Below are 13,636 nucleotides of genomic sequence, written 5' to 3'. Positions count from 1 at the left end.
GTACTCAAAATGTACTCTTAAGTTTATCGAGTACTCCTATATTGAAAATATAAGGAGTACGTTCTCCTGATGTTGAAAAATTATCTTGAGCCCTGAAGTGATCTTCATCAACCCATGCTTGTAAAAAACCACGAATGGGATCGGGCGGTCAGGCTCGCTGACTTGGTTGACATATGACATCGTATCACAATTGATGGTATCGTATCACAATTGATGGTAGATGCTCATCCTGTTGATCACTGGAGTGTCTGGTCCAGACTCGATTATTTACAGACCGCCGCCATATAGCTGGAATATTGCTGAGTGCGGCGTTAAACAACAAACAAACAATACAAAACGACCTAAGATATCATGAGAGAAACATCCAAATATATCCGACATATAGATTTATAACCGACATACATGTACTGTTAAAAGCTAAACATACTCATTTAAACATGTTTTATGTGGGTGTTCGATTGCCCGCCGCGACTATTCAACCGAATACCAAGGACCTTGAGTAAAGGACGTATAAGCCAATGCAGAAACAGTGATTCACTCGTGGCAAGAGGATTCTTCAGCATCTGCCCAAACAGATTATGATAATACACAATCTCCAGGCAAGATTGCTTTAGATATCTTGCATGCGCCTGCACGTATGCAAGCTTGGGGTTAAGACAGGGCGATGTGCCCAGTGTGTACTCTTTTGTATATCAAGCGGAGAAATCATGACAGTCATTGGTTAGGTGGAAATAATATCTTGTCCATTGAGGTGATGATACACCTGTTTAATTCAAATAAACAAAAGGTCAATCAACTTAGCACACGGTGGGACAAAGACAGTGTAGGTTAGGGGTAAGTCAGTCGAAGAGGGTGGGGGCGGTTAGAGAGATATATTTAAGTCGTCGACCGCTGTTAAAGTAAGGAGCTGAGTCCCCTAGTGTACTAGTAACCTGTTTGCACTGATTGTGAATAAGGTCTGTCAGGTCAATACCCGCTAGAGTCCAGGTGATGTCATCGGCAGGTACCTAATCCGAAACACAAGGTCATTAATATATCTTATGCCAGAAACCATTTAAGCTCCACTCCAAACTCCAAGACACTTTACGTATACAGCGTCGGTCTGCGGGAGGTGAACCTTATATTGCAAAGCCGATCGCGTCATATCACAAATCACGTGTACATGTAGATTGAACTTAAAGGCATTTTCAAGATGAAAGGACTGGTTGGTCGAGTATAATGTGTCTAGGGTCTATATGTTAAGCTACGACATGGGATCCCAGTAGGAAAAACCGTCGGTAATTTTAGCAGCCACACGGGCTGAATATAAAACTAAAATATGTTTGAAAACGACGTTCAACTCAATTTCACCTGACCTAAATAATATGTTTTGTTTGTTTGTTGTTTTACACCGTGCCCAGCAATATTCAAGCTATATGGCGGTGGTCTGTAAATAGTCGAGTCTGGACCAGACAATCCAGCAATCAACATAATGAGCACCTATCTACACAATTGCACCTAATGATGATACACGTTACAAGACTTGTTCCATTTTCATAAAAAATCTGCTGTTAGCGATTATACTCTCCCGAGTATATCAAGAGCATGGGTCTATGAATCGCTATTCAATAGTGTTGTGAACCGGTAGAAGTATTCTGTCGCACTCGTGGCACCCGTAGGGCGGTGGGGTAGCCTAGTGGTTAAAGCGTTCGCTCGTCACGCCGGAGGCCCAGTTTCGTTCCCCACATGTGTGCAATGTGTGAAGCCCATTTCTGGTGTCCCCTGATGTGATATTGCTGGAATATTGCTATAGGCGGCGTAAAACTAAACTAAACTCACCCACGTGGCATCCGTAACAAAGAACGTATGGTTCAAGTAAAAATCGAAAGTTGGAAATTTGGAAATATTAATCACGTACATATCTACCAAAAAACTCTTTGAAGGCTTGTCGGAGCAGTGGAATGTTGTAAGCGTGATCAAACAACTTTTGAGGTAGAATCGTATAACGTTTTTGAAATCGTCGAAGAAAAAGAATGTTGGATGGTTCCCTAGATATGTAGACACTAGTGTTGGGAATTGGTTGAAATCTCACAATTGATGATGCTTCATTACCAACGAACAATCATCGAAAAAAATTGGTCAGCGTCATTTTTCAGATTTTCCTGTCAAGGTTGTTATTGTAGATATGTATAACATGATGCAACTTGCTACTTGAAAGTGATGAGTAATATATCATGAACATAAACTTTTTCGAGTCTTCAAGAAATATTCAGTCATGACTTTTCAGTTAATGAAGTGAGTTTTCTAAGAATTAAACAAGTTTTCAAGCCCTGACAACTTCTAGGATATGTTCCATCGTCAAGTGTTTCAAACACTAAAACAGTAGTTGCAAAATCGTTTGTGTTCGATTATGAGAAAATGTGATCGATTGCTTGGTAGGTGGGTCACTGCGACCAATCTTCGATTATTTCAACTAATCGGAACACCACTACTAGACACGCTGTGGTGGCTGCTGGGATAATACTCGACATAAAGGGAAAGCAGTTATAATGTCTCTCAGAAACTTTAGGAACTTGAAACAGAAGGGCCGGTCTCACTGATCTCTTGTATTTATAGTTCAGGTCGGTCGGTCAGTGCAAGGACAAGGGTCAGTGTCTTGGTAGCCTTTTTCAAAGAGAAAACTACACACATCCCTATTAATATCGGTGACTCACGTGTCATAAATTAGGTGTTGATATGATTCTATGCACCTGTTGATGAGTCAGCCATTGTTCCAGAATTTGTTTCAAAACGTACCCAATCCCCTATGTGAAAGCGTCTACCTATCCCGAACCGTTTATCCGTAGCGATTCCTGGGGAATCGGGGATCCAGGGAATTTTAAGATCTATTTCATGTGATGACGTCAGTCGGATAATGTCTTGACGACCTTGCGTGATGTGTAAATTTTGTGTACATCCAGATGTTAATGTTATTTTCCCATCGCGATTCCCGGAGAATCTAGATCTGTTGATTATTATTATCTGTTTCTAAACGTGAAGTCAAAGATATTGCATTTGGGATTTACCTGGATCTATCTTTAAACGTCTATGTAAATGTATTATTATATTTAGGTCATATCACAGCACATGCCCAAACGTATGCATGTTATTTTTCAAGGGAAGCGAATTCCAGGTAATCAGAGGATGTTATCATGCGATGAAATTTTTATGTAATTTTTTCATTTCTTAATTACTTTATTAATATTTGAGTTGATTTCACATCATTAAATTCTGTAGTGTTGGCAATTCTCGAACATTACTTAGATCCTATGTGATTTCGAATACAATTAAGCTTGTAAGGACATTTACTCGTTAAATATTCAAAAACGCCATGTGGAACATGTAAGCGGCCGACTGCCGAGCCGATTCCGAGTAAGTGTACCTTTTTAGGCTTAAACCTGGCCTGTACTGAAGACTAATCCCATGGATGTATAGTAATTCTAACCTTTATAAGTCTAGATATGGCCATTCTGTTATTTTATATTTTTTACAATTATCATTTAAACTATTAATTATAATCTTACAGCTTGTGCAAGTCTAGCTTCAACCCTTCTGTTGTTCTGCCGCTCTAGTATTTTTCATCCAAACTAAACGTAAATTTTACGGTTGGGACGTTATAAGTGTTTGATAACGTTTGTTTACACATCTTTTGGTATTTTCGTTTTTGTAATTATTCGTACTCAGATATTTTCACATTTGAAACCTCTGTCCGAGGTCTATCGAATACACCACGAATCTGTAAATATATCAAGATTCTGTATTAGTCATGGTTTCTCAACATTGTAAGGCCGCGTGCATCAGGTCAAAGATGAATACATGTAGCCAAACGCGGAAACAAAAGGTAAATGTAGCTGCAGCTGGTGGTGAAACCAGGTCCAGGAGGTGAAAGTCCCTTTGTTCTCATATCTCTTCAGTCAGCTTCACGATCGTATTGATAGTTTTAGTTCGCTGGTCTACATGTTGACGTTGTTTACATTAATGACCCATTATTCAGTGGTCATTGACCTGCTTAGCCATCACCCACCCAACTCACCCTACGGACCCACCCCTACCTGTTCCCAACCCACCCTAACCCATTCCCAACCCTACCTGTTCCCGACCTGAGCCAACCCCACACTAACTACTCACCCCAAGCTCTACCACCCACCCATCCCAACCGACCCACCCCTACCTATTCCACCTAAATACCTGTGAAGGTATATCTCAGACGTTTACCACTTAGCTGAAACAACCCGTGAAGATCCGGGTTGGAATTGATCTTCAGAAACTCATGCTTGTCGTAAGAAGCGACAAACGGGATCGGGTGGTCAGGCTCGCTGACTTGGTTGACACATGTCATCGGTTCCCGATTGCTTAGATCGATGCTCATGCTGTTGATCACTGGATCCATACAGCAGGACTATTGCTGAGTGCTGCGTAAAACTAAACTCACTCACTTACTCTTCAACCTAAAGCAACCGAACCACACCTGCCCACCCACTCAATACTACCGACTCCATACAACTCAAGGGGCGGTGGGGTAGCCTTGTGGTTAAAGCGTTCACCCGTCACGCCGAAGAACCGAGTTCGATTCCACATATGGGTACAATGTATGAAGCCCATTTTTGGCTGGAATATTGCTAAAAGCGGCGTAAAACTAAACACACTCAGTCATCATACAACTCAAAGCCAGTTCTTCCCACCCCAACCTGCACCACCTGTCCCACACAACACAATGGTTAGATCAGCCATCTGACGCAACTAAACTGTATGACTCCCCCCCCCCCCCCCTTCAGATAATATTCATTTGCATTATCAGCGTGTAACACAATCTATGTAAAGGTTTGGCTTGGGCCTAATGAAACTTGGGTGAAAGAAGTAAGAGTAAGCGGTGTAACCGATACGATGTAATTTTAGATATCGAATACACTGGACTATATTTACCCACATGAGCATTAGATGATACCATATCCAATATCATAAGGATATCAATATACACATAGGCGTTAATTTAGCACCACCTGAACCCAGTGGCGGTTGTAAATATCTTGGTTCAAGCAGGCGAGCATTCCCTTGCATATTGAAATGCACATATAAAGCACGCCCTTCACATGCTATCTCAGAGGCTGTGGGTCGTATTGTCAGTGCAGCGAGGACGCAAAGCAAATTGAGATATTCATTTCATAATTACAGTACATGCACTACCTGTTTCTGAACTGATTTCAAAGACGACGGTGTTAAAATATTTTTCTTGACATGTTAATACATAGCTTTCAGGAAATACACGATGGGGTGTTTCTGGCGCGCAGGGATTGATGCCCTTTCGCAACATCGCAGTTAACTTCAACATTAACCACAGTTATTAGTCGACTTGCGAGGAAACACATGGTCACGGGTGAAGTAAAGGATCGTCCAAGACCAGGATGAATAATGATCCTGATAACTGAGTCCTAGGTCTCCTGGCAAGACAATCCCATGACTCATGCCGGTTAGACGTCCCTTCAGAGATATTCATGATCACGGGCAGGGACGCCCGGTGTGGTGCTGGCGCCAAAAACCCACTTATGGACATAGCGTAAGGTTCATTAGTCTGATGAAAGTTGCTGTCGTTTACATGTCGTCATATGGTTTTATAGAAGTTCTACTTATTTCTAAACTTACGCACCCGTGAAGGTCAGGGTTAGAATATTGATCGTCAGTAAACCATACTTGTCGTAACAGGCGACTAACGGGATCGGGTGGTCAGGCTCGCTGACTTGGTTGACACATGTCATCGGTTCCCAGTTGCGCAGATCGATGCTCATGCTGCTGATCACTGGATTGTCTGGTCCAGACTCGATCATTTACAGACCACCGCCATATAGGTGGAATATTGCTGAGTGCGACGTAAAACTAACCCCACTCTAAACTTACGCAGATCCTGTTCGCCAGAAAGGGTACTTTGTAGTCTTGTGTCTAAGTTTGTTGTTTAACGCGGCACTCTACACAATTCCAGCTATATGGTCTGTATCTATCAAAGAGCAACGCATGAAATGACTACTATAGACATATCCTTAATTTGGTACCTTTAGAAGATATTTAATGCATTTTATGAACTGGGGGTGACGTGTTGACCGGCCTATAGGGTTCAAAGTCGTACACTATTGTCAGACGACGCACCGCTGGCTTTACTCGTCCTTGGACTGAAATTGACCGTATCGTATACAGTACATGTTAGCTTTGCGTACACCAATAGAATAGAATGAATACAATAGATATATATATAATACATTATCAATTTGGTACCTGGGGAAGCGTTGGTTTCAACGCCGTGCATTGGAGGCAGGATTTATTATTTGCCTCAAATAGGCCCTGTTGAAGTGTAAGCAGTGCTTACCAATACCAACCTACTAAAATATGTCAGCAGACTGCCCACGAAATGACCAGAGACTATCCGTCACGTCTCATCGACTCAGATCTTTCAGATCGCTTAGAACTGCCCGAAAATCTTCTATTATGTGAGATACCAATAGACTGCCTTAGATTACGTGTATTGTACCCGCAATCCGCCCGCAGAATGTCCGCAGATTACCATGGTTTAGCCTTAGTGTAGCCATAAGTTGCTCGTTGACTGTGATCAGGCCCAGTGACTTGACTGACACATGTTGTCATACATGCTGTTGATCACTGGATTGTCTGGTCCAAACTCGATTATTTGCACACCGCCGCCATACAGCTGGAATGTTGCTGAGTGTGCGGCAATCAAACAACCAAACATAGTTTAGCCATAAGAAGCTCGTTGACTGCGCTTTGACTGTACATGTTCTGTAAACTACCTAAATACTGGCCGTACTGCAAGTTAAGTGTCTGTGCACTGTCCTTATGCTCCCAGTTTACTGCCTGAAAATGCCCTAAGACTGGCCACAAACCACTTACAAAGTGCCCATAAAGTAGCGGAGATCTGCCTGCATGTATATGTGCCCCAAAACCCCCAAACCCCCACCTTTCCCCAAACCCTGCACCTTTCAGGCTTCCAAATACTAGGCAGGTTAACTGCCAGTAAGCGTCCTGTAAACTGCACGTAGATGCATTCTCTTTACTCTATCCGTATGTGTTTACGCAGTGGAATTACTAAAATAATTTGTGAGCGTGAAACGTGAAAAAACGTGCTTAACCAAATGGTAAATAAACAACGTTCTTGCCACTCCGACCACCAAACTAAACATGATACTTTTGCCACTCCGACCACCAAACTAACTATGATACTTTTGCCACTCCGACCACCAAACTAAATATGATACTTTTGCCACTCCGACCACCAAACTAACTATGATACTTTCCGCTCCGACCACCAAACTAAATATGATACTTTTGCCACTCCGACCACCAAACTAACTATGATACTTTTGCCGCTCCGACCACCAAACTAAATGATACTTTTGCCACTCCAACCACCAAACTAACCAAACTAACTATGATACTTTTGCCGCTCCGACCACCAAACTAACTATGATACTTTTGCCACTCCGACCACCAAACTAACTATGAACTAACTATGATACTTTTTGCCACTCCGACCACCAAACTAACTATGATACTTTTGCCACTCCGACCACCAAAACTATGATACTAACTATGATACTTTTGCCACTCCGACCACCAAACTAACTATGATACTTTGCCACTCCGACCACCAATACTAAATATGATGATACTTTTGCCACCACCAAACTCCGACCACCAAACTAAATATGATACTTTTGCCACTCCGACCACCAAACTAAATATGATACTTTTGCCGCTCCGACCACCAAACTAAATATGATACTTTTGCCACTCCGACCACCAAACTAAATATGATACTTTTGCCGCTCCGACCACCAAACTAAATATGATACTTTTGCCACTCCGACCACCAAACTAAATATGATACTTTTGCCACTCCGACCACCAAACTAAATATGATACTTTTGCCACTCCGACCATCAAACTAAATATGATACTTTTTCTAAACTACATGAACTAAATAAGCTATCTGATAAGATAGACAACTATAATTCTAAATTGTTTAGTATCTCTACTATGCCCGAATATGGCAAACTATTTGTGTAATCTACGACCAGTACGAGTATCACTGATCACAATTGTCGACCATCCACCAAACCGTCAGAAACACATGTGCCCGACCCTGCACATGCAGAAAGTGACTGCACGAGGCGTTACGGTTGCGTTTTGATGCAACGTTCATGGTTCTTGTAAAGATGTGTTTTGGCTATGTTTTTTCACCTATCAGATATCAAAAACCAAAGAAACTAACTTTCTCTCCAGAACAGTACGATACATGAAATCTATCTACGAATAATCTGCAATCTAATTGTGAACCTAACTTACCCCCTCACCGACTCTTAGGTCAACACTGAATGTAGGTTATGTATGGAAGGTTATATGGGAGGAGAGGGTTTAAGTCTCCAAAAAGGCTGTTTAAGCAAACACTCAGATCAACTCTCTGTCACGCTCTGTAACAGCTGCCTGTTCTCGCGGTTGTATTACTCATGCCTTACGGCTGCACAATATATTGCCTCAGCTGCAATCAACTGACGTTTGTGAGTGTCCGACATCAAATTGTACTTTCTTCTTTGGCGTATGATCGAAGTGGTCTATTTTCATTTTATATGATTTTCGTTTTGACAAAAGGCATATTTGAAGTAACTAGCATTACCTTGACATTACATCATGTTATGTAGGAGGTTTTGAAGTTATATAAAGCCTGAAAAGGTCAGCCCATTACTAAATAGTTCATCAGAACGTTCTAGTCAGGACACTGGTTACGTTTTTGTCATGAATATTTTCTTCTAACTCTGTTGATTAAATTAGGTGGAAGCGGTTGGCCCAATCGTCTGCGCGCCGCTACGTCCTGAGCGGAGTTATGTCCCTTGGGTACATCGGAAAAGTTATGTAACTGTGGGTTCGAATCCCGTGTTGCACCGTTTATGTTTCTGGGTCTCTTGGGTTTTAACTACGTGAGTGAGCAAGTTTAGTTTTACGCCGCACTCAGCAATATGCTAGCTACATGTATATGGCGGCAGTTTGTCAATAGTTGAGTCTGGACCAGACAATCCAGTTATCAACAGCATGGGCATCGTTCTGCGCAATTGGGAACCGATGACATACGTCAACCAAGTCAGCGATCCTGACCACCCGATCCCGTTGGTCGCCTGTTACGACAAGCATGGGTTACTGAAGATCAATTCTACCCCGGACCTTCACGGGTAAAATAGCACTAAGACTATCTTAGGTCTATTGTAAGATATGGGAGTTACGGTCACCATAGCGCTAAGATCGCTTTGTACCACGGTACCCTGTAGCGATCGAAGGGTGGTCTTCTTCAGTAGCATCTATTTTCAAATACCTTAAACACTTGTGGCAGTGCAGCTTTGCACCGTTATAGCGTGTCCAGACTTTTTCGAAATATGTCAAGGATATTTTGCTTTCAGCGTAGAGAAAACATACACATTTGTCTCCAGGCAATCTGTCATACAGATCCTGAAACAAATATACTCAAATGCAGCCGATGCAAGTCGAGAATAAGTGGCAGGTTTGAAAATGATGAAAGTTTCTAGGCTCGTTTTATCATTTTTTATGAACATAATTTAGAAACCATTTTTTCTCTAACATATGCTCATACCACAGACTGGATGCTTGTCTAGTCTCCAGGGAGAGGAGCCATCACAGACGCGACTTTTGTGCAACGCGGCCCAGAAACCTAATTCTTCCAGACAGCACGTGATCAACCGTACAATGAAAATACTGCACAAAGATCTCGTGAGAGTATTGGCCTTCAAGTACCTCTGTTCACCCGTGCTTAGGATCAGACGAAATACCAGCGGACCCACTGACCTCGTGTGTACATACCAGCCCACACCCACTTCAGACATTCGTTGAATATTACACAGGAGTTTAGTTTACCTTTTACCGCATGGGCGGTTACCCTTTTCGCGAAATGCTGATGTCATCACGGATCACCTGTCCATCCACATGGACACTGTATACTTTTGCAGATACAGATGCAAACCTAAATATGAGCTTAATTTTTGTCTTTTTAATAGAACACATGAAAGCAATATTATCTTTTTTTTATTGATTTGGGTTATAGCTGAAACGGCCCCACGGCAGAACGGCCCCAAGTCGAAACGGCCCCAAATTGGCTACAAGGGCCCCAAATGCTTAGGGGCTGAAATGGCCCCATGACTAAACGGCCCCAAGTGAAAACGCCCCATATTTGCCAAAATGGCCCCAAATAATCAGCGTTTTTTCAAACTGAATATTGTACAGATCGTCTAACAATATTCACTAAAATTTAAGTTTGACTTCGAACCTACCTGCGCAACTCTGCCACAGCTACACAGGAAGATATCTTCGAGGTCTGGAGAGGTTACAAGGATGGAGACCTATCGCTGGGTCAACTTTTGACCAGATTCAGCCAAATCCATGGACCCATCACCCGCTGACTTTATATCTACGAACTGGTCCCTTGTTGGTATCATGCAAGAACCATTGGAAGTTTATTGTCTGTGTTGTTATTCTATTTAATACCCATTATGTAACTTCAGATTACACTAAAATTGAAAACAAATACATCGTCAAGAATGTTAATAGTACTGCTGTGTGTGCCGCAAGGAGAGTGTTGTTAGGACGTTTTCTGTTTTCAATATATGTTACATGTCAATATAAATGCCCAAATATATTTCACGTCTTTTTTTAGCAATTGTACGGGGTCATTTCAAGCAACATAGTTGATAGCAGCATCGGGGCCGTTTTGCACCGGGGTCGTTTTAGCCAATTTGGGGCCGTTTTAGCCAAGCAAAATTGGGGCCGTTTTAGCCTGATCCCATTGATTTTATTAAATTTTACAATATTTGTTTTAAAATGTTATTTATTTAATTATAAATTTAGTTATTTTTCATTCTACTTTTATTGATTTATTATGCTTAATTTATTTATTCTTTTATTTATTTATATATTAATTTTATTTTATTTTACTTTTATTTTTTGGTGGTGGCGGTTGGGATGGTGGGCTGGGGCACAATGTGTAAAGACCAGTCCTGGTGTCCCCCGCCGTGATCTTGCTGGAATATTTCTGAAAGCGGCATAAAACCTCATTCACGTAGTCACTCAATTTTGGGCGTCCCATTTATTCAACGGCCTGACGCATAATTATTTTCAAGTATATCCTGAGGTAATTTAATTTTTTCGAAAAACCCTATCATCGCTTTATTGCCTTTAACTCCCGATGGAATTTGTTTACACGGGGAATTGAGGCGTTGGCTTTATATTTACTGCTTTGTGTATTTGTCCTTGAGGCTCTCAAGCTAAGGGTGTTTACGTTCGTCATGAACTGTTACGGATGACTTGAAATATTTCAAACATCCGTACGCGTTTGAATACAGATATGAAATGACAAACCATGTCTATTTCAGTGTGCAGTGTCGATAGCACGGGTGTACTGTTTATTGCCTACAAAGTCCTGCGATGGCGTACTCAATCTTCATGTGACCTAGTTTAGCACTGATTCGGTAGGGAGCGCATTATAATGTATATGTGACTGTCTGTGCGAATGTGTGCAATCTCGCAGTTACATGAGTCTGTTTCCGATTAATTTAATATATAGGGAAGGTCAAGTTTCAAGGCCAGCTGCTTACACATTGTCATGCTTTTGTGGCAGAACGTGTTAACTGAGTTGAAACGTGTAAGGTTTATCTGTCTAACCCATTTATAGTAGGCATATGTTTGGAAAGATAAACAGTTTCGCAACACACGGCTGCGTTATCAGAATTACATCTTTTTTATCTGACTAAAATCTTATTCACGAAAGATCGATGCAGTTGTATATGTGAGAGGGCCATTGTATATTCAGGGGCTGGGAGCGAGATGGGGGTGTCATTGGTCCTGTGAATATATACAACACAACACAACCTACCCCTCACACCCATACCTACTCCGCCAACTCAACCGAACCACCACTACCTTACCACACCTGCCTATCCAAACCTACCATCTCCAACGTACCTACCCCTGCATACCGCGCAGTACAAATCCCTATACATACCCGTTCCAACCTACCCACGCCTAAATACCACAAACTGTCTGTCCCACTCATCCCATCCCAACCTACCCACCCAAATCTACCCACGCCCACCTACCCGAGAGAACCCACCCCAACTTTCCCACCCAAATCAATCTACACCACCCAAATCATCCCAGCCTACCCACTCCAATCTACCCAGCCTACCCATCTCACCAGTACCTAACGACCCGACACTACCCACCCCACCTACGGAAACTTACCTACCCACTCCTGCTTAAATACCCACTCACCCAGCACCCAACCAACCCCACCTACCACCACACCCAAAATTGTTCGATGAACAGCCAGGATGATCTGAAACAGTTAAGCAGCCCAGCGTTTCCTCTGAAGAAAAAAATAGTTGTATGGAGTTATGACAAACCGCCAATCATCTACCAACTCCTCTACCCCAAATTAAGTGCAGTTAAGTGACTATATTTGTAGCGGTAGGTGGCCACTTAGGTGCACCTGTTTAAAATCCTATATGCGTCACCATAAGGTCGTCGCGGGACACGGTTTACTCAGATTAAAAACAGGACGATGTGACACAGCTGCAGATAGTCCGTCTCCACGGAATATATCAAACAATTAACAAAGAGAATATATCAAGAAATTAACAAAGAGAATATATCAAGAAATTAACAAAGAGAATATATCAAGAAATTAACCCAACTCATGTCTGGAATGCTCTCGCAGTTCAGATTGCCCTGAAATTTAGCAATCTTCTTGGCTCCGAACGTGCGTACGATGTGATCGGAATCGTGCAATGGACGATACATTAGTAGACATTTATTATGATTTATGGAAATGTTATCTTATAGCTTTTATTCGAGCTGCAGCTAAACGTCCTTACTCCAAACGATCATCGAAATATGTCGAGGTACTTGTTCGAGACAAGCGCTCCGAGGACCTAGTTAACCATATTTTTAATTTTTTTTTATTAATTTTACATTATAGTTTAAATTAGACAATTGAATTCTGGAAATGCTTGTTGGTCAGTGCTTCATATTGTTTCGTTACAAGACTATCTTCTCCGCTTTGCGAAGAGGAGTGAAAAACAAAGGAGGTGCATGTGCAATGTATATTGATGGTTAGTGTAAACAGTGTGAATGAAAATATAAATAATCTCAACCACAAGCATAGCAGTATATATCCAAGTCAAAGTCACCTGTTAATGAGAGTGTGTACGCTCGATCAGGGCTGAATCATATTCAGCTCCAGCCGTGATAACGCATACATCATGTGGACATCCAACATTGGTCAAGGTGTACTTACCCGCTGTATCCCACATCTGCAATCGAACGTTCTTGTCACTGTGGATAATGGTTTTCTGCTTGAATCCTAGTGTATCACTGGATGTCTCTACACGTGTAAATTTACCTTCCATGAACGTGTGGAGAAATGTGCTTTTGCCTACACCTAAGTCTCCGATCAACACGGCCTTGACTGTGTATTCATGGTCGCTATAGCTGCTGGTCGCCATGTTGAAATTGACGACACTGACGGGTCTAATCATGTGATGAATCTGTCACATGG

The 13,636-nt window shown here is 41.9% G+C and overlaps 2 protein-coding genes across 2 annotated transcripts in view; one reads left to right on the top strand and one right to left on the bottom strand.

The window, feature by feature from the left end:
• LOC124268461 (putative cysteine protease YraA) overlaps nt 1-13,636 on the top strand; it is a 74,847-nt gene that overhangs the window by 30,420 nt on the left and 30,791 nt on the right. The window lies entirely within an intron of this gene.
• The window catches only part of LOC124268456 (ras-related protein Rab-8B-like), a 27,401-nt gene extending 13,765 nt beyond the window's left edge, over nt 1-13,636 (bottom strand). The window contains exon 1 of the mRNA XM_046703427.1: nt 13,376-13,636. Coding sequence (XP_046559383.1) covers nt 13,376-13,616 — 241 coding nt within the window. The 5' untranslated portion in view covers nt 13,617-13,636. The remainder of the gene's footprint in view (nt 1-13,375) is intronic.

The sequence above is a fragment of the Haliotis rubra genome, unplaced genomic scaffold (genome assembly GCF_003918875.1).
Source record: "Haliotis rubra isolate DU_JTF1 unplaced genomic scaffold, ASM391887v1 Scf101, whole genome shotgun sequence".
NCBI classification, from domain to species: Eukaryota; Metazoa; Mollusca; class Gastropoda; order Lepetellida; family Haliotidae; genus Haliotis; species Haliotis rubra.
This window is presented reverse-complemented; position numbering and strand designations above follow the sequence as displayed.